At 23.6% G+C, this 22,504-nt stretch overlaps 3 protein-coding genes across 3 annotated transcripts; 2 read left to right on the forward strand and 1 right to left on the reverse strand.

Annotated features, from left to right (window-relative positions):
* The first annotated feature begins 13,049 nt into the window (after positions 1-13,049).
* On the forward strand, positions 13,050-14,473 carry LOC128962534 (uncharacterized). The gene is made up of 3 exons (XM_054308913.1): positions 13,050-13,198; positions 13,511-13,955; positions 14,294-14,473. Exons 1-3 carry the CDS (start codon positions 13,050-13,052, stop codon positions 14,471-14,473), a joined length of 774 nt encoding a protein of 257 aa, XP_054164888.1.
* A 220-nt stretch (positions 14,474-14,693) lies between these two features.
* Positions 14,694-19,279, reverse strand: LOC128962545 (uncharacterized). The gene is made up of 4 exons (XM_054308924.1): positions 19,246-19,279; positions 18,554-18,986; positions 18,334-18,451; positions 14,694-14,971 (listed from the first exon to the last, which is right to left on the reverse strand). The coding sequence occupies exons 2-4, from the start codon at positions 18,881-18,883 to the stop codon at positions 14,694-14,696; spliced, it is 726 nt and encodes a 241-aa protein (XP_054164899.1). The 5' UTR covers positions 18,884-18,986; positions 19,246-19,279.
* A 1,321-nt stretch (positions 19,280-20,600) lies between these two features.
* Positions 20,601-21,613, forward strand: LOC128962553 (uncharacterized). The gene is made up of 2 exons (XM_054308937.1): positions 20,601-21,527; positions 21,608-21,613. The coding sequence occupies exons 1-2, from the start codon at positions 20,601-20,603 to the stop codon at positions 21,611-21,613; spliced, it is 933 nt and encodes a 310-aa protein (XP_054164912.1).
* Positions 21,614-22,504: the final 891 nt, after the last annotated feature.

Raw genomic sequence — 22,504 nt, forward strand, 5'->3', positions numbered from 1 at the left:
TTTAAATTGGCAGGCAAATAAGATAAATGCCCAAAATGCCAGGGGTGAGTGTTATCATAAGGAATACACTTAGGTTTACGTTTGCGATTTCCTTAAGTTAAGTATAGAGTAGCGTTACTACAAAATGTTTTGCTTTACGCAAACGTAACTCTTTTTTGTAGTGATAATAATACAGTGTTTTATTAAATTTATAAGTATAAATATTTTAAACTATAAAATAAACATTACTATCAATGTTAAAGTATAGCTAAAGTTGGGTTAAAGCTATCCTAACTTTACACCTAACTCTAGCACTAACTTGTTTTCTTAACACACTTTTCACCTAAAAACCAGTTTTGTATACTTAAGTCCTCTCCTAACTTACCCGTAAACCTAACTTGCTAAAATGTTTAATAACACAGGATTTCACTTAAGTGAGGAGTTAAGTGCACGCAAGTTACGAATCTTAGTTGATAACACGCCGCCCAGAAATTTATGGCATCTATTTGGGCATTGCCAGGGCAGGCATTTATTTTCTTAAAACCCTGGTCAATACCCATATATATACAGAATCCATACGTTTTGGGCAAACTTAACGTATTTGTCAATATCTATGAACACTTGACGGCCAGACGACAGACCATTGTCGGACACTTTAAGACCCGAATCATATCATCTAAAATAACTATATATAATATATAGCGTATATAAATTACACACATATATATATATAATTAATTTACATTATATTTATATACACTATATATTATATATATATACTGTATATATATGTTTGTCACAAATTGGGATTGTCTATCATATGTAAGACAAATTCTAAACAATGAAATAAAGTTTATTAACAAAAAAATTAATTTGAAACAAAACAAAAAATTTATTTTTCACTCCTATTATAATCATTTTAAATTCCAATAAAATATTTAAATATAAAAAATAACAACAACAACAACAATAAAAATTTTATTTATTAATCAGATATCACATCATTACAATAAACAGCATTCTACAAACAAAAACAATAATAATAATCATAAATTTTTTAAATATATAAAAATAAAAACTTATACTAGTAAATTGTACTTGTTACTTATTTGTTGATGTTGTTAATGTTAATTAATCTAAAATCTTGGATGAGCTTGCTTGATTATTTGTATCCGGTTCAACGCATTGATTGCCCTTGCACAATTGGCCGTTATTGCAATCCTTATTTCGTACACACTCTTGATCATCATTATCTAAGAAAAAATAAAAATTATTATTTTATATATAATTTATATATTTAAAAAAAAAATAAAAATAAAAACACAAATATATTTTTAGGTAAACTACAATATACAGTATATATATATATACAAACAATATTCCTTTAGTTAGCTTAAAAACATATTATTATTATTTTTGCAATTAAAATTAATTGTGTTAATTACTACTAAAATAATTTACTAATAGTTTAAAATAAATGTTATAATAACAATAATAATAATCTAATTATTAGTAATAAAAAAAATTTATCAATTTTTTTTGGTCAACTTTCAGATAAACTATACTATGAATAATTTTCAAAAAAAACTTGAAAAGTTTTGTTTTCTGAAATCTATACGAGCCTTTTTTGTGTGTGTGTGTGTGTGTGTGTGTGTAGCAATTTTTTTGCGAATTTTGAAATTCTGACTTCAGATTCGGTTAGAGGACTACTAATAATGTATTGAAAAGTTGAATTAAAATTTTGATATTTCTTCGGGAACATGGACAAAATGGCTGCCAAAGTAAAAAAAATTTTAAGAAATTTTTTTAAAGTATAGATTTGAATAAAGCATCAAAAACAAGCATAAGAAATATGCATTAAAATTTTGATCTCTTCGGGATCATAAAGAAAATGGCGGCCAAAGTAACAAAAATTAGGTAAAAATTTTAACGTTTAGAATTGTAAAGAGCATCAAAAAAATGATATAATATTTCAGCATATTTTTTTTAAATGGCGGCAAAAGTATAAAAAAATTTTATTTAATGTATATTTGACCAGTTTTTAAATTTTTATATATTATATAGCCGCTATAACTAATGGTTTTCAATGCTATTCAAGTTTTTTTTCTGAAAATGCTTTCTAGCATTCTTAACTGGTTATATATAAACTTAATATTAAATTATTTTTTTAAAAATAATTAGAAACTAATGACGAACTTTTTTAATTATGATATTTAATTAAACTCTCACATTTAATATACAGTAAGGTAATCATCATAATTTTAATTGATTATTTTTTTAAAAAAATTATCAAATATGGTTAATAAAAATCTATACTATTATATAATTTGTTCAATGTTTGTATCAAATTTCTGTTACGCAAATAATTACTATTAATGTGTCGGGCAATTATTAATAATTTTAATTTATTAAATAAAAAAAATAATTTAATAAAATTTTATAATACACTGTATATTATAAATAGCGCGTGAAAGCATTGTTTAGTAAAGAGATAGATAGATAGATAGATAGATAGATAGATAGATAGATAGATAGATAGAGAGAGAGAGAGAGAGAGAGTATTGTTGCACGTGTTTTGTGCTAACTATTTATAACACATTTTATTACGTGTAGATCTATTACCTAGTTTAATAATAATTTAATATAAGATTTTAATAAAATATATGCAACACTAATCAGCACTACCATAATAATTACAATAATAATAATAATAAAATTTTATATAAAAAAAAATTATTTTTCTTTATTTTAATTAATTAATCAATTCTATTATTTAACAATCAAGATGATTTTATACATTAGCATAGCCAGATGCTATTCTAGTAGTATCCTGTAAACATTTTAGGTGATGAACCAAACGATACAATTACAGGCCAACTTATTGGTCAACTCTATGGATGGTAGGGGTAAAGGGGGAGGGGGGGGTTTGTTATAGGGAATTAGGTTTAAAACAAAATTAAAAAATAAAAATTTTAAATTTATTTTAAACCTAAAAATAGTATTTATATATATTTTTATCTTTTTATATACAGTTTTATTTTTTTAAAGTTTTCGATCAGTTCTTGAAATAATATCTTTCAACCGGAATGTATGACAAACGGCGGGTAAACAAAACAAACAATTGTCCCGAAAGTTGTGGTGCAAAACGTCGTCGTTTTTGAACAATTGTTTTCTAAGCAAGAGTTTGACGATTGCTGTCTGATTGTTGGCAAAGATAAGTCTAACTTCTTTGCCTCAAAATTTGCTCTCAGTTTGAAATCAGATGTTTTCGATAAAAAATGTTTACAACTGAATACAAGAAGAAGAATAAAGTAATCATCGATGACATCGACAGCGATATCTTCGACCAGTTCTTGAAATATCTTTCAACCGGAATGTGTGACAAATTGGATGAAATGACTGAACAACTTCTATACGTCGCCAACAAGTTTATGGTGTCGTCGCTGAAGACTTTAGATTTGTATAATATAAAGTGTATTATATATTATACCAGTATATACTTTAAATACAATGTATAATACATAAAAAAAATTATATCTAATTATACAAATCTAAAAAAATTCAACAACAAAAAAACTTTAAGCATTTTTCCAAACTTTGATAAACACTATTACATGTGATTTTTGATTTAATCATTTTTATATTATATTATAATATTGTTTTAATCCGAAGTTAGTTTACTTAAGGGATTAAAAAAAAGATAAAAGTTTTTCATGCCTTTTAAATGCAAACACAAAAGTACTACCAATAGTATAATAATAATAATATTTTACTAAATCAATATTTATTTTTCAAAATTATATTATACAATACACACCTGTATTTTAAACAACAAAAAATTGTAAATAATATTATTATTGATTTAGTTAATATATAATAATTACATTGTTTATTGTTTACAAAATTTTTTTTTATTAATTTGCATTTTTTAATAATCTATTGGAAAACTTATATATAATTTATATAATAATTAAATTTTTTTTGATGAAATTTTTTGTGCTTTAATTTGTTTAGTCTATTGAATGCATTGAATGATTTTGTTGTAATATATATTTAATTTTTTTTGAAACCTGTTTTGAAGTATTATAATTTGATTAAATTAATATTACATTTTTTAACTGATTAGATATCACAAGTGTTTTGAATATTAAGATATCAAATGACAACAACAATGAAGAGATCATTGGACACCAACACCACTGATGATGACAACAACAAAGTTATCGTACATAAGACTCGTGTGGTCTTCAAAGTCATGGACTTTGCAAAACAATTGGACACAGAATGGACTGAAAAGAAATTAATTCGTAGCAATCGTTTTATCATTGGATCAGATGAATGGTATATTAAGATCTGTTTGATTGATGACAGTATTGGACTGTATTTAAAATTAAAGAAATCCAATGAACTACCTGTTGATACACAATACTCGATGTCCATCATTGATGACAACAACGACAACGCAAACCAATTCCTCATCAAAAGAGAGTTTAAATGTAAATTTGAAGAAATCATTGGTTATGGCTGTCAATCATTTACCACAAGACAACAATTGATGGATAATAAACAAAAACTATTACCAGAAAATACATTAACTATTGTTGTCGACCTATCGATTCATAAGAAAAATAATTGTCCAGAAAATTGTGGCGCAAAACGTCTTCGTTTTCAGCAATTGTTTTCTAATCAAGAGTTTGATGATTGCTGTCTGATTGTCGGCAAAGATAAGACTAAGTTCTTCGCCTCGAAGTTTGCACTCAGTTTGCAGTCAGTAGTCTTCGAGAAGACATTTACCACTGAATACATGAAGACGAAGAAGAAAACTACTGAAGTAATCATCGATGACATCGATAGCGAAGTCTTCGGCCAGTTCTTGAAATATCTTTCAACCGGAATGTGTGACAAATTGGATGAAATGACTGAACAACTTCTATACGTCGCCAACAAGTTTATGGTGTCATCGCTGAAGACATTATGTCTTAATTGGATTTATCTGCGAATCAATACAAACAATGCAATGAAAACATTGAAACTCTTCAAAGAGTTTGGCGCCGATGAAGTGTTGATGAAAAAGATTATCAAATTTATCGGTAAAAACATTACTTCTTTTGTCGTCAAAGAGTTTACCGAAAAATATGCCATCGATTCGGTAATTATGACACAAATTGTCAACAATTTTGACAAACATTTGCCAAAAATTAACACAAAACTCATGTATTATACATATAGTTATAATTTTGACTATTAATTGAATATAAAATAATTGCTATAATTATTCTGTAAATATTTTGTAATTTTATTAAAATATAAATATAGAAAATATTAATTGTTTTTGTTTATTATAAACTATTTAACAGACAATTCATAATTTACACATATTTATATTATTTGTAATTATTTGTAATTACATCAAACAATCTGTTTTTATATAATTATAATTATAAAATAAATGTTTAATTGATATCAATTATATTATTAAAAATAATAGTAAAATTTTATTATTAATTATTTTTTTTTAAAATTCGGTTTTTCTTAATAACTATTATTTTTACTTTTATTTTTTAATCTGCGTTTTTTTTTAAATATCCATTGATAACACATAATAAAATTAAATATTAAATATAATGTTATAAATGTTTGTATTAATTATACATTAAATAATTTGCGCCTATATTTTCTAATAATAATTGTGTAAAAAGTTTTGGTAATTTAAGTTATTATTATTTTTTGTTGCTTTAATTTGTTTAGTCAATTGAATGCATTGTTTTTTATTGTATTCAATTTCAACACAAAAAGTATTCAATGATTTTGTTGTAATACTTTTAAAACGTTTTTTTTTTGAATTATTAATTTAATTAAATTAATATTACATTAAATTAACTGATTGGATATCATTGGAAGTGTTAACAAACATTAAGATATCAAATGACAACAACAACAGTGAAGAGATCATTGGATACCAATACCACTGATGATGACGACAACAACAAAGTCGTACACAAGACTCGTGTGGTCTTTAAAGTCATGGACTTTGAAAAACAATTGGACAACAAATGGACTGAAAATAAATTTATTTGTAGCGATGACTTCATCATTGGATCAGATGAATGGTATATTGATGTCTGTTTGAAAGATAACATTATTGGACTGTATTTACATTTGAATGAAACCAATGAACTACCAATTGATACACAATACTCGATGTCCATCTGTGATGACACAAACAATTTGTTTGTCAAAAGAGAGTTTAAGTATAAATTTGAAGAAATCACTTCATGGGGTACCAAATCAATTATCACAAGACAACAATTGATGGACAATAAAGACAGACTATTGCCGGACAACACACTTACCATTGTTGTCGATATAACGGTAAACAAGAAAAACAATTGTCCAGAAAATTGTGGCGCAAAACGTCGTCGTTTTGAACAATTGTTTTCTAAGCAAGAGTTTGACGATTGCTGTCTGATTGTCGGCAAAAATAAGACTAAGTTCTTCGCCTCGAAGTTTGCACTCAGTTTGAAATCAGAAGTCTTCGAGAAGAAATTTACCACTGAATACAAGGATAATAAGAAAACTAATGAAATAATCATCGATGACATAGAGAGCGAAGTCTTCAAACAGTTCTTGAAATATCTTTCAACCGGAATGTGCGACAAATTGGATGAAATGACTGAACAACTTCTATACGTCGCCAACAAGTTTATGGTGTCATCGCTGAAGACATTATGTCTTAATTGGATTTATCTGCGAATCAATGCAAACAATGCAATGAAAACATTGAAACTCTTCATAGATTTTGCTGCCGATGAGGTAATGATGAAAAAGGTTATCGACTTTATCGGTGAAAATATTACATCTTTATTTGTCAAAGAGTTTACCGAAAAATATGCCATCGATTCGGTAATTATGACACAAATTGTCAACAATTTTGACAAACATTTGCCAAAAATTGATACAAAACTCATGTATTATACATATAGTTATAATTTTGACTATTAATTGAATATATAAATAATTGCTATAATTATTTTATAAATATAGAAAATTCATTATTCATACAAACAATTCATAATTTGATACATATTTATATTATTTGTAATTATATCAAACAATTTGTTTTTTTAATTATAAAATATAATTATTTAATTGATATTAATTATATCATTAAAAAATAGTAAAATTATATTTATTTATTTTTTAAATTTGGTTTTTCTTAATAACTATTATTTTTACATTTATTTTTAAATATCCATTGATAACACATAATAAAATTAAATGTTAAATATTATGTTATAAATGTTTTATTAATTATACATTATATAATTCACGCCTATATTTTCTATAATATTTGTATAAAAAAATTAAACATAAAATATTAAGTTATTCTAAATTTATTGATAATATTTATATAAATTAAATTTAATGTTATTTTCTAAATTTTGTTTATAAAAAATACTACTTTTATTATTTAATAAATTTATTTTTAATTATATTTATATCAATTTCCATTTATTAAATATCTATTTTTTTTAAAAAAAAAGTTTTGTAATTTATGTTAATTTTTTTGTGCTTTAAATTGTTTAGTCAATTGAATGCATTGAATGTTTTTTATATATTGAATTGCAACACAAGTAGAGTTGTGCAAATAGAAAGTTTCTAATAAATTTTCCCAGAGAAAGTTTCTAGAAAATTTCTCATTGAATAAATTTCTATAGAAATTTAACTTTATTGTTATACAATGAGATCGCCATATTGTAATAGCTATTGTAATACTATAATTTATTAATGAGACATATTATTATACATGTATATTATACTGTTATACGAAATTGGATATATATATATATATATATATATATATATATATATATATATAATACAGTAATTATAATTATTTAATAATAATAAGTTTTGTAAAAATTTTATTCATCATTTTATTATATATATCATAGCTTAATATAATTAAATTAATTAATTTTTTACTATTAATTAATAATTAAAATACTAATAATTTTAATATTTAATTATAAATTGTTAAAAAAAACAATTCATTATTACAAGATAACAAATATTATGACAATAAAATTAACCATGGAGATCACTGATATAGATAGTTATTATTATTAGTTTTTTTTAGAAACTTTCTAGAAATTTTCTCTATAATTTTTATAAATTTCTTTATTTTTATTGCCAACACTAAACACAAGTATTGCATAATATTGTTTTAATATTGTTTTTGTATTGATATACATGTTATGAAACTTTCATTTAATTTTAGCGAATATTTTCTAATTGTCTAAAATAACAATCAAAATGACGGTTGGTAGAGCACTTTAAGGAATTAAAAATCCCGTATAGTGATGGTAGTTCAGACCCCCCTGAGTCTACCCATACCACCCACATAGCTGTCCGACCTCCGCAATTCGAGATATTCGACTTTAAAGTCGAAATTTTTTTTGACGTTATTTATGAATATGATACATACTTTCTATGTATTTTTCAATGCTAATTATGAATATGAAATCTAAATCTCATTATGTCAAATAGTTTTCGAGATATTCGACTTTAAAGTCAAAATAAATATTTGTGCCAAAATAATTTAAGTATCTTATGTAACGATAGTTGTTTTTTGGGTTAGTTGGTAGGGTAGGTTAGGTTAGTAGAATACACAAATATAGGTAAATTTTATTTATTAATTAATATTAAGATTATACAGTAGGGTTTTAAAGGTAAAAGAAGACTAAAAATACTAGTGTGTGTATATATATTATTAGTGCGTTCGTTATATGGTGATAAACACCATCTTAAAAAAATTTAAAATTATTTTTTAGACATTTTCGTTAAATATACTATCCTTTACATCAAATGAACGCAAATATTCTGTCGGATCACTTGTCGTATAGCGGTGCCAGAAAGTAAAATTAGGTCTTCCAAAAATGTATATTAGGCAATTTAAATTGTTCCTCTAATAAAATTCTTAAAATTTAAAAAAATAAATAACTACGTAAGAACATTGTTGTGAATGTATAATTGTTCTGATAATAGATTGCCACCATATCTCTTTAAATAAATGTTCCTGAAGCCGATTTAATGAGTGTGTGCCATTGTAATAAAATTATGCTAAACTTTGATTAATTCTTACAGACTTAAATCAAATGAATTTTTTTATTTTTCACATAATACTTCAGAGTAAACTCCTCTTACTTTTCTTTAGTGACAATTTTAAAAATAAATGTTAACTAAAAAATAATTACATTTACTAGCATTATTATAGTTTCACGTAATTCCAATTTTGCTATTACATCATTTTTAATGATCCATAACTTTCTTATTTGATTACATAGATTGTCATAAAATTAAACACAAATCTTAACATTATTCAGTAAGTGAATGATAACTTTATTATATTTATTTTAACCATTTCATATATAATCCGGCATATTTTTATTTAAGTGGTCATTTAGCCAATAAATGTTAAAAGTTACCCAATAAGATGATAACTGGCGAGGGGCATAAAGTATATTACACTCAAATAAAAATTAGAATTGTATTATTTAAATTATAAATATTAAATTTTTCGCAACACAGTCTTTATTATATAGATAAATTAATGAAAATAATATAATTAGTTATCGGAAAAACTTTTTGATATTTATATAAATAAGAAAGAAATTGATTGTCGAATATCTCGAAAACTATGACGTAATGTATATTAATTTTCATATTCATAATTAGTATTAGAAAATGCATAAATAATATATCTCATATTCATAAATAATGTAAAATAATATTTTTGACTTTAAAGTCGAATATCTCGAAAACTATTTGACATAGTGAGATTTAGTTTTCATATTCATAATTAGTATTGAAAAATACATAGAAGGTATGTATCATATTCATAAATAACGTCAAAAATAATTTTCGACTTTAAAGTCGAATATCTCAAATTGCGGAGGTCGGACAGCTATGTGGGTGGTATGGGTAGACTCAGGGCGGTCTGTGCTACCATCACTATTCGGGATTTTTAATTCCTTAAATCACTCTATCAGCCCAAAATGACATCAACAACAACAACAACAACAACAACAACAACAGTGAAGAGATCATTGGACACCAACACCACTGATGATGACAACAACAACAACAACAGTAAAGTCGTATACAAGACACGAGTGATATTCAAAGTTATGGATTTTGCAAAACAATTATTGGACACCAATTGGTCGGAAAAGACAAAAATTTTAAGTAATTCATTTAACATTGGATCAGATAAAAGGTTTGTTAGTATGACTTCGATGAACGAAAAGTTAGGTCTGTATTTACATTTGAATGAAAGCAATGAACTACCAGTTGATACCAAATACTCGATGTCCATCATCTGTGATGACAACATAAACCAATTGTTTGCAAACAAAGAGTTTAGGTTTATATTTGCCGAACCTATTGGTAATGGTAACTCTTGTTATATTACAAGACAACAATTGATGGACAATAAGGACAGACTATTACCGAATAACAACACACTGACCATTGTTGCCGATATAACGGTAAACAAAACAAACAATTGTCCCGAAAATTGTGGCGCAAAACGACGTCGTTTTGAACAATTGTTTTCTAAACAAGAGTTTTACGATTGCTGTCTGATTGTCGGCAAAGACAAGACTAAGTTCTTCGCCTCGAAGTTTGCACTCAGTTTGAAATCAGAAGTTTTTGAGAAGACATTTACCACTGAATACAAGAATAAGACGAAGAAGAAGAAAACTACTGAAATAATCATCGATGACATCGATAGCGATGTCTTCGAACAGTTCTTGAAATATCTTTCAACCGGAATGTGTGACAAATTGGATGAAATGACTGAACAACTTCTATACGTCGCCAACAAGTTTATGGTATCATCGCTGAAGACATTATGTCTTAATTGGATTTATCTGCGAATCAATACAAACAATGCAATGAAAACATTGAAACTATTCAAAGACTTTGGCGCCGATGAAGTGTTGGTGAAAAAGGTTATCGATTTTATCGGTGAAAACATTACATCAATGGTCGCCAAAGAGTTTACCGAAAAATATGCCATCGATTCGGTAATTATGACACAAATTGTTAATAATTTTGACAAACATTTACCAAAGTTTGGCACAAAACTCATGTATTATACGTATTGTTATAATATTTAATTTAATTATCAATTTTATTGGCTAAAACATTACTACAGTTATCGGTAATTAATAGATTACTTAATAAATATAAAAAACATTATTATTGATAATTACTGAAAATTATTGTTTAAATATGATTTTAAAAAATTATAATCGAAATTAATATAATTTATTTGTATTTAATAAGACTTTAGTTTTATTTTTATTGTTCATATGTATTATTAAATTTAAAATTTGATATAATTTTTGATAAATTTATTTTTCACTGATAAATACCGATAATATTATTTTTGATAAAATTTTTTATAAAAAAAACAATTGATTATTTTACTATTTTAGAAATAATATTGTAATATATTTATTATTATTATTATACTGTATATGTCAAACTTTTGTAAATTTTATACCAATTTTAAGTTAATTTTAAATTTTGTATTATTATATCATTAAATATTTGTTTAAATTTGAAAATGTTTTGTTTAAATGAATGAATTAGTATTTAATTAATGCATAGTTTTTTCCAATGATAACAATTGAAAATCATAATTGAATTTCTAAATAAATAATATATTGTTTTAATTTCATAAGTGTTTTATTATTGTCATTGAATTTAGTATTCAATTAATTAATTGTTTGTTTGTTTATTATAACACTTATAACACATATAACACATAATGTATGTCTGAACAAACAAGTGATATATATATATAGACCTTATCTTCAACGACAACAATATTGATGTCATTGATGTGATGGATAACAAAGTGGTTTACAATACAAATAATTGGTTAGTTTTTTATCAAAACAAAAAAAAACAAAACAAATAAAAACAAGTTATAATTTATAGTTATATTTTTAATTTTTTAATTATTAATTATTTAATTAATTAATTAATTAATAGATCTAATGCCAGTAATTCTGTCAAACTATCGGTCATTTTTTTTTAAAAAATCAATCGGATTTTGATAGTGAACTCAACCATCACTTAACGGATTGACAGTGTTTGACGCCTATGTCAACCCCGACAGCTCATAGCCCAACCCCAGAGCTTGGCAACAGTTTTTTTTGGCCGACACTATCGTTACGGAAGTCAACCTTAACTATCGTATACTAAGTATTACTGCTGTTAAACAAAATTAAATTATTTAAATAAATAAACAGTTATTTAATGTAATTTTTTTTGGTAAATTATGTTTATGTTTTTTTTTGAAAATTAAAATAAAATTTTAATTAGAATTTGAATAACATCTAAAATATTATTAATTTATTTTTTAAATTAATAATAATAATAATAAATACATTAATAAATTAATTATACTTAAAATTATAAAATAAATTATAAAATTACACAGCTGTTTTATAAAAGGTAAAAATCTACTATAATAATGATTGTTATTTGAATTTATATATATATATATTTATATATATAGTAAATTAAATTATCAATTTAAAAAAAATAAACTTGATTAACTGTTTCATATTAACATAAAATATATTAAAAGTATTTTCATATCAAATATAATATATTTAATTACATTTTTTTAACAAATTTTTTTTATTAGATTAGTGTATTGTAATAAAATATATATATAATTTTAACAAAAATTCTGATAAAAATTTGATATTTTAATATATATATATATACAATATATAAATATATTTCAAATATCAGTAATTTTTTCATAATTGTATTTTAATATTATTACATAAAAAAAATTATTAGTATAATTATTATTATTATTAGTTTTATTAAATTATTAAAAAGATATTTTATATAAAATTATAGTTATTTTTTTTTAAATTCCCCAAATGTTTATAATATCAATATTTTTGGTGTTGTTGTTGTGTTTCTACACAAATGTCTGGTCCATTGATATTGTTGACTATCCGAACATAACTGTCCCGATGTGTGGTATCGGACGCCAATCATTGCTGGCAAACGGCAAATGTTTTCAATGGTTATCCCAATCAAGTCTAACACCCAGTGAACTGAATAATGGACGCAATCCAGGACCGGGTGAAGTGCCGTTTGCCGTATGGATTGTATACACGGAGTAAATTACAAAATGATTTTTATTTTATTTTATTTTAATTAAATATATACTGTATATATACAGTCACTAAATTTATTGTTATATTTTAAATGTTTGTTTTTTCTATATATATATATATATATATATTTATTTTTTTGGTCAGTGAATACATTAGCTATGGATCGGGTGTTATATTAAATAATCGATGGATATTAACAGCCGCTCACGTAATATAGTAAATAAAAATAAATAAAATATTTTTTTAAAAAAAATATTAATTAGTTTTATTTATAATTATATACACAAATTAAAAAAAATTATCATATTTTCTAGCAACAAACCGATAAGTAATATAAAAATCTATCCGGGTAAAGTATTTATCAATGATGATCAATACCCAGATGATGATCATAATGGATATACTATTGAGAAAACAGTTATACATTGGATGTTTCCCAGGAGACGGGCCGAGTATGTAGACATTGGACTCATCAAACTAACTGTTGACTTACCGCTTAGCAGCCAACTATCCACTAATGGTCATAACTATCGGACACTATTGAACGGTATATGTTTGCCACCGTTGGATGCACTCAATAGCGAGGATGAGTTGGCACTGATGGCTGGTTATGGTTCAGTAAGAGATGAAGAGGAAAGTGATAGACTTAAAATTGGTTACATTAGGATTAAAAAGACATTCAATAATAATACAGATTATTGGCGTCAGATTATACTCGGAGAACGGTATCCATCATATAATGGCACCTTTTCATGTGCGGTATGTGTATGTGTATGTGTATGTGTATGTGTATGTGTATGTGTATGTGTATGTGTATGTGTATGTGTATGTGTATGTGTATGTGTATGTGTATGTGTATGTGTATGTGTATGTGTATGTGTATGTGTATGTGTATGTGTATATGTATATGTATATGTATATGTATGTGTATGTGTATGTGTATGTGTATGTGTATGTGTATGTGTATGTGTATGTGTATGTGTATGTGTATGTGTATGTGTATGTGTATGTGTATGTGTATGTGTATGTGTATGTGTATGTGTATGTGTATGTGTATGTAACACTACTCCTATTTTTATCTATCTATACCTAATTAGGGTGATTCTGGTGCACCATTGTATCAGTATGTAAACGGTAGGGCCGTATTGATTGGCATAAATACCGGCCGCACTATTAGCACTCACAAGTGTCATGAAATCGATGATAGGGTGCGCGTAATGTTTGTTAGGGTTTCATGGTTTGTCGATTGGATTATTGATATCATTAATAAAAATTAATTATCAATTTTTTTTGGAATAATAATTATAATAATAATTAAATGTTTTATTAGATTTGTTTAAAATATTCAATACATTATATTTAATATAGTTACATTTATAACAAAAAAAATTATTTATACAATTAATTTTTATTTTGTTTATTAATTATATAATTATATATATACAGTATATATATAACAAAACTGTATATTTTATTTTTGATATCAATTTTAATACTTTACGATGGATTCATTAACTCGCGTCCAATACTAATCCAACGGATAACACGTCTATTATTACACGGATGTGTTGTCCTATAATTGATGGCCAAACCAATGGCCAGTCCTATCGCGGATACTGTCATCAGTAGTGATGTGCTTATTATGAATGCTTTATAATAATAATTACGCGATTCAATGGTTTTCTTAACAATATCATCGACTGTCTTATTAAAACAAGTAATATTATCAGGGACATCAATCAAGCTATAATTTGAGCCAGCTACACTGTCACAAACTAGCATCATCATTATCATTATCATCACCATTATTAGCAAATAAATTACAAAAAAATCCAATTAAACATTTTTTTAAGTAACAAAATTGATAATAAAATTATAACTAAAGTTATAACTAAACATTTACAGTACACAACTAGCATATACTGTATATATATATATATAAATAATTTTTCGTATAATATCATCACTAACATTACAATAGTATTACTAGAAATTGTTTAATAAAATATATCCTTTAATACTATATAAATTATATAATATAATGATTATTATAATTAATAATATTTTGATTTTGATTTATTATTTTTTTTACAATTTATACAATAGCAATACTGTAGTATACACAATAGTATATTTATTTATATACTGTATTTATATACCAGTATATATTTATACTGTATATATACAGTAGATATATATAATTGAATTTTATAAATAATTATTTACATTACATAACATTGTTTTAGACAAAAAAAATTATAAAATTTATTTCACAATTAGAATTAGTATTAATAGTTTTTATTTTAATTGTTTAATAAAGTATATCCTTTAATTAAATGATTATTTTTAATATAAATACAAAAATAATGTTATGATTTTGATTTATCATTTATCAATTCATATAATAGCAATTGATATACAGTTATATATATTTATATTTTCATAAAAAAACTTGAAAAGTTTTGTTTTCTGAAATCTATACGAGCCTTTTTTGTGTGTGTGTGTGTGTAGCATTTCATTTTGCGAATTTTGAAATTCTGACCTCAGATTCGGTTAGAGGACTACTAATAATGTATTGAAAAGTTTAATTAAAATTTTGATATCTCTTCGGGAACATAGACAAAATGGCGGCCAAAGTAAAAAAAATTTTAAGAAAAATTTTTTTTAAGTATAGATTTGAATAAAGCATCAAAAACAAGGATAAAAAATATACATTAAAATTTTGATATCTCTTCGGGAACATAAAGAAAATGGCGGCCAAAATAAAAAATTAGGTAAAAATTTTAACGTTTATAATTGTAAAGAGTATCAAAAATATGATATAATAAATCAATATAAATTTTTTTAAATGGCGGAAAAAGTATAAAAAAAATTTAAGAAATTTTTTTAAAGTATAGATTTGAATAAACCATCAAAAACAAGGATAAAAAATATGCATTAAAATTTTGATATCTACGGGAACAAAAAGAATAAGTATAAGCGGAAAAAGTATAATTATAGATTATTATTTTGTTATACTAAATCATTTGATACCACACATGAGTAGTTGATTATTTTGCCAAACCGAGTCATTTGATACCCCACATGACTATAGTTTATTTTGACATACTGAATCATTTGATACCATACATGACAATATTTATATTATGTATATTTGACCAGTTTTTAAATTTTTATATGTTATTATATAGCCGCTATAATTATACAAACTAATAGTTTTCAATGTTATTCAAGTTTTTTTTCTGAAAATGCTTACTAGCATTCTTAACTGGTTTATATATAAATATTATTTATAAACAAATTGTTAGTGATAATTTTAAAAACAAAATGTGTATAATATGACAATAAGTGTTTTAAAATAATATTTATGTTGTAATTACTAAAAATAGTTTATAATAAAATATACCTTCTAATAATTTTTTAAAAAATTAAATAAATGTTTGTTTTTTCAATAACACATTTTTTTAAATTTTTACTTTCAATATTTTTAATGTCGTAAAAATTGGTAAAAACTATTTGTTTATAATAATATATTTGTTAATTATTTTTTTCTCGTTAAAGTTTCACTACTATATTAATTTATATAATTTTATTTTATCAATATAGTTTTTCTATTTTTTTGTTTGTTTTTTAGTTTGCATATTAAGTTTTAATAAACAAATATCTAATATATTTTATTTTTAATTATTAATGATTTTTTTAAAAAAATAAGATATATTTTTTTTAATAGTTAGAGATTATTATTTATTGATAATAACTATATATTAGTCATAGTATTAACTATATATTAGTTATAAAAAATAATAATTTTAATAATAATAAATACATTTTAGTTACATATATTGATAAAATAAAATATATAATATATATTAAGTATATATGTAAATAATATGAATAAATTAAAAAAATAATTAGCACCCTAAATGACACATTGAAAGTAATAATATATATAAATTTAAATATATTGAAAAAATACAAACATTTATTTATCTTTTTTAAAAAAAAAATCATGAATCAGAGGATATATTTTTTCAATAACTATTATCTATAATAACAATATAAATATTATTTTAAACATTTATTGTAATATTATACACATATTTTGTTTATAAATTATCGTTAAAACCGTTAGTTTATATATACTGTATATATACATATATATATTGTATTAAAAATAAATTTGATTACTGTTTAATCAATTGCTATTGAATAAAATTGAAAAATAATAAATCATAATATTATTATTTTATTTGTTGTTGAAATATAATAATAATTATTAATTAAAATGATATATTTTATTAAACAATTTCTATTAATACTTATTAATACTGTTATGGATAAAATTATTTTTTAAAATTATTTTATTTCTGTTAAAATGTAATTTAAATGATTTATTTTCTAAAACTAAAATTATTTATATACTCTATATACATTACATAATATACATTATATACATTGTATATAATAAAATGTTTGGTTGGTTTTTTGTTGTAATTTATTTGTTAATTATTATGATAGTTAACAACAACAACAGTGTAACTGGCTCAAATATTAATATAATTGATGACCATGGTAACATTATATGTGACAATAAGACAATTGATTATGATTTTATTAATCAAATCATTGAATCGCGTAATTATTATTATAAAGCATTTATAATAAGCACATCACTACTGTTGACAGTATCCGCGATAGGACTGGCCATTGGTTTGGCCATCAATTATAGGACAACACATCCGTGTAATAATAGACGTGTTATCCGTTGGATTAGTATTGGACGCGAATTAGTTAATCCATCGTAAAGTATTAAAATAATTTTATTAATTAAAATAAATTATATTACATGTGATATATACAGTATATATATATATAAATGTATTGTATAATAATTAAAAAGAAAAATATTTTATTGTAATAATTAATATGTAAATCAATTATTAAAATATTGATATAATTAAAATAAAGTAAATTAATAATTAAAAATATAAATAAAATTTATAACAATGTAATACTAATACATAATAAAACAATAAGTTTTAGAAAATATTAATTGTTATAATTAATTAATTAATAGTATTATTATTAATGCTATCAATAATCCAATCGACAAACCATGATATTCTTACAAACATACCGTAAACCCCGTCATTGATTTTATCGCACTTGTGATTCCTACCACTGCGGCCATGAGTTATGCCAATCAATACGGCCCTACCGTTTACATACTGATACAATGGGCCACCAGAATCACCCTAATTAGGTATAGATTGATAAAAATAGGAGTAATTGTGTAATAGTAATGTGTAGGAGAAATAGCACATCATATATACACATACATACACATACATACATACCGAACATGAAAATGTTCCGTTATATGATGGATACCGTTCCCCGAGTATAATCATACGCCAATAATCACTGGCATTATTATAAGTCTTTTTAATCCTAATGTAACCAATTTTAAGTCTATCACTTTTCTCATCCCTGTTTACATAACCATAACCGGCCATCAGTGCGAACTCATCCTCGCTATTGAGTGCATCCAACGGTGGCAAACATATACCGTTCAATAGTGTCCGATAGTTATGACCATTAGTGGACAGTTGGCTGCTAAGCGGTAAGTCAGCTGTAAGTTTGATGAGTGCCATATCGTAAGCCGAGAGTCGTCTCCTGGGATACATGTAATGGATAACTGTTTTCTCAATATTATAACCATTTTCATAATCATTGTCGTCGATAAACAATTTGCCCGGGTAGATTTTTACATCACTAATAGCAAAATCACTATAATTTAAATCATATTATTAAATATGTATTATTATTATTAATAATAAAGAATATATATATATTTTTAATTTTTCTAAATTCATATTTGTCTTATTATTTATAGTTTTTAAATTTTATAATCTATATTTATTACAAAATTAATTTTAAAATATTAATATAGACACTTAGTTTTATTTTTTAAAATTTAACACTTTATTATGAATATATATATATATATATACAGTGTTAGATTTTTTAAAAATTTTTTTTTATTTACTATATTACGTGAGCGGCTGTTAATATCCACCGTTTGTTTAATATGACACCCGATCCGTGACTAACAATGAATCCACTGGTAAATTAAATTTTAATTTTTTAATTATTTTTTTTTGTTTGGAAAATTATGTTTTTTAAGACATCAATATAGTTATGTAATTTATCTTTTTTTTTAATAAATTAAAAAATTAATAAAAATTTTTGTTTTTGTTTATTTACTCCCTGTAGACAATCCATACGGCAAACGGCACTTCTCCCGGTCCGGCAATGCGTCCATTATTCAGTTCACTGGGTGTTAGACTTGATTGTGATAACCATTGAAAACATTTGCCGTTTGCCAGCAATGATTGGCGTCCGATACCACACTCGGGGACAGTTATGTTTGGATAGTCAACGATATCAATGGACCAGACATTTGTGTTGTAGAAACACAACAACAACAACAAAAATATTGATATTATAAACATTTGGGGAATTTTTTATTTTTAAATTTAACTATAATTTTATATAAAATTTTTTTTTAATAATTTACTAAAACTAATAATAATAATAATAATTATACTAATAATTTTTTTTGTGTAATAATATTAAAATACAATTATGAAAAAATTATTGAAATTTGAAATATATATATATATTTATTAAAATATCAAATTTTTATCAGAATTTTTGTTAAAATTATATATATATATTTTATTACAATAACTAATCTAATAAAAAAATTGTTAAAAAAATGTAATTAAATATATTATATTTGATATGAAAATACTTTTAATATATTTTATGTTAATATGAAACAGTTAATTAAGTTTATTTTTTTTAAATTGATAATTTAATTTACTATATTTATATATATTAAAATAACAATCATTATTATAATAGTTTTTTTTTAACTTTTATAAAACTTAAATATTTTAGTATTTTTTATAAACAAAACGATATACTTTTTTTTTATAAAGCAGTTGATAATTTTAACTATAATTAATTTATTAATGTATTTATTGTTATTATTATTAATTAAAAAAAATAATTTATTGTAATAAATAATTAAAATAAATTAAATTTAAAAATGGCATGCATAAACAATAGATGCCAATTTTGCCAAATGCCTGCCCTGCCTCTGCCATGCCATGCCCTGGGCATCTATTTTCATGTGGTGACACCTATTATTTTAATTTTATATTATTAGTTATAATTTATTTTCTTAAAACCCTGCTTACAGTACATATGATTTAACAGTACATATGTTTTTTGTGTTGTTCATTGAATTAGTATTCAATTAAATTTATATTAATTTACACATTCAACTGATATATAAAGATATATAGACCAATATATCAATCGATATCATAGGCAATGGTTAACAACAAAGTAGTATATAAGACACGAGTGGTGTTCAAAGTCATGGACTTTGCAAAACATTTGGACACCGATTGGATGAATAAAAAAACTATTGATAGCAATAAGTTTATGATTGGATCAGTGGATGAATGGTATTGTAAAATTCAGTGGAATTTTAACTATGTTTGTCTATATTTAATATTGTCTGATAATAATGGACTACCAATTGAAATACAATACCAGATATACATCATTGACAACAATAACCAATTGTTTGACAAAAGATTAATTGAACAAAAGTTTTTTAATAATGATTATAATTTAGTAACAAAGTTCAGAAAACAACAATTAATGGACAATAAGGACCTACTATTGATGGATAACACACTTACCATTGGTTTAGACATAACTGTCTACAAGAGAAACAATAGTCACCAAAATTGTGGCGCAAAATATCTTCGTTTTGCACAATTGTTTTCAATGAAAGAGTTCAGTACTTGTCGTCTGATTGTCGGTAATAATGATAAGAAAGAGTTTTCTGTCTCGAAGTTTGCACTCAGTTTGGAATCAGAAGTCTTCGAGAAGATGTTTACCACTGATTGCAATGAGAAGAATACTAATGAAGTGATTATCGATGACGTGGACAGCAATGTCTTCGAACAGTTTCTTCAGTATCTTTCCAGCGGAATGTGTGACAAATTAGATGAAATGACTGATGAGTTGCTATACATTGCCGACAAATATATGGTATCGTCACTGAAGACTATTTGTCTTAATTTGATTTTCATGCGAATCAATACAAACAATGCACTGAAAACATTGAAACTCTTTCAAGACTTCGGTGCCGACGAAGTGTTGATGAAAAAGGTTAACGACTTTATCGGCGAAAACATGACATCAATGATATTTAAAGAGTATTTCGAAAAACTAGCCATTGATTCGGTAAATGTGACACAAATTACCGACAGTGTTGTCAAACATATACCAAAATCTGAAACAAAACTTATGTATTATACATATAGTTATAATATTTAATTTTTATTTGATTATTAAATATTTGTAATAATATTACGGTAATTAAAATTATTGATATAATATTTATTTTTTAAAAAATAAATATATGGAAATTAATTTTTCTAATAACAAATTATATTATTAAATTTCATACTATAATTGTCTGATTAATATTTATAATAAAAATTTTTTTTGTTTATCATAAATTTGATTATTAAAATATATAATTTATATAAAAATTTTTAAATAAATTAAACATAAATATTAATTAAAATTTATAATAATTACATTTTTATATCTATTTGAAAAGTATAGTAATTTATGTTATTTTTTAAGTATTGCATGATTTTATTATAAATCAATTTCATTTATATAGCTATAACTTACTTATTAAAAAAAATTACTTATTTATCTGTTTATATGATTATAATAAGGATCTACTGTTATATTATAATTTGTATTACAATTATTTATACAATATTAATACAGTGTGCAAATAATTGTGTATTTATTTAAAAGTTATATAAATAATACTGTCTATAAAAGTAATAAAATATTTATTTTATTTTATAAAAATATTTTGCAATTATTATTTTACTTATTATTATTAGTGATTTGGTTTTTCATTAAATAGAAATATTTTTTATAAAAAAAACAAATTTTTTATTATATAATTTGCGTTTTTAACAAAAATTATATCTATTGAAAAGTTTTTCAATTTATGTTAACTTTTATATATATATACTCTATATATATATATTATATGATATATTTTTTGCTTAACTGTAAAATTTTTTGTTAATTAATAGTCAAAATTGTTAGACAATAGTATTGCCACAAAAAAATAATAATAATTGTTTGTAATTAATCTGTTTATACAAACATTTTTTTGGACACAATTATGA

The sequence above is a fragment of the Oppia nitens genome, unplaced genomic scaffold, assembly GCF_028296485.1.
Source record: "Oppia nitens isolate AA-2021 unplaced genomic scaffold, nextdenovo-longstitch-racon4-pilon3 scaffold14_pilon_pilon_pilon, whole genome shotgun sequence".
Taxonomy (NCBI): Eukaryota; Metazoa; Arthropoda; class Arachnida; order Sarcoptiformes; family Oppiidae; genus Oppia; species Oppia nitens.

Excerpts from the sequence above, each read along its gene's own strand:
- LOC128962534 (XM_054308913.1), top strand. The coding sequence starts at position 13,050 with ATGTGTGGTATCGGACGCCAATCATTGCTGGCAAACGGCAAATGTTTT. Across the intron at positions 13,199-13,510 it reads GTATGGATTGTATACACGGA|CAACAAACCGATAAGTAATA; the intron begins GTAAATTACAAA and ends CATATTTTCTAG. Across the intron at positions 13,956-14,293 it reads ATGGCACCTTTTCATGTGCG|GGTGATTCTGGTGCACCATT; the intron begins GTATGTGTATGT and ends ATACCTAATTAG.
- LOC128962545 (XM_054308924.1), bottom strand. The coding sequence starts at position 18,883 with ATGTATCCCAGGAGACGACTCTCGGCTTACGATATGGCACTCATCAAA. Across the intron at positions 18,452-18,553 it reads ACGGAACATTTTCATGTTCG|GGTGATTCTGGTGGCCCATT; the intron begins GTATGTATGTAT and ends ATACCTAATTAG. Across the intron at positions 14,972-18,333 it reads AATCAATGACGGGGTTTACG|TTTGTGACAGTGTAGCTGGC; the intron begins GTATGTTTGTAA and ends TGATGATGCTAG.
- LOC128962553 (XM_054308937.1), top strand. The coding sequence starts at position 20,601 with ATGGTTAACAACAAAGTAGTATATAAGACACGAGTGGTGTTCAAAGTC.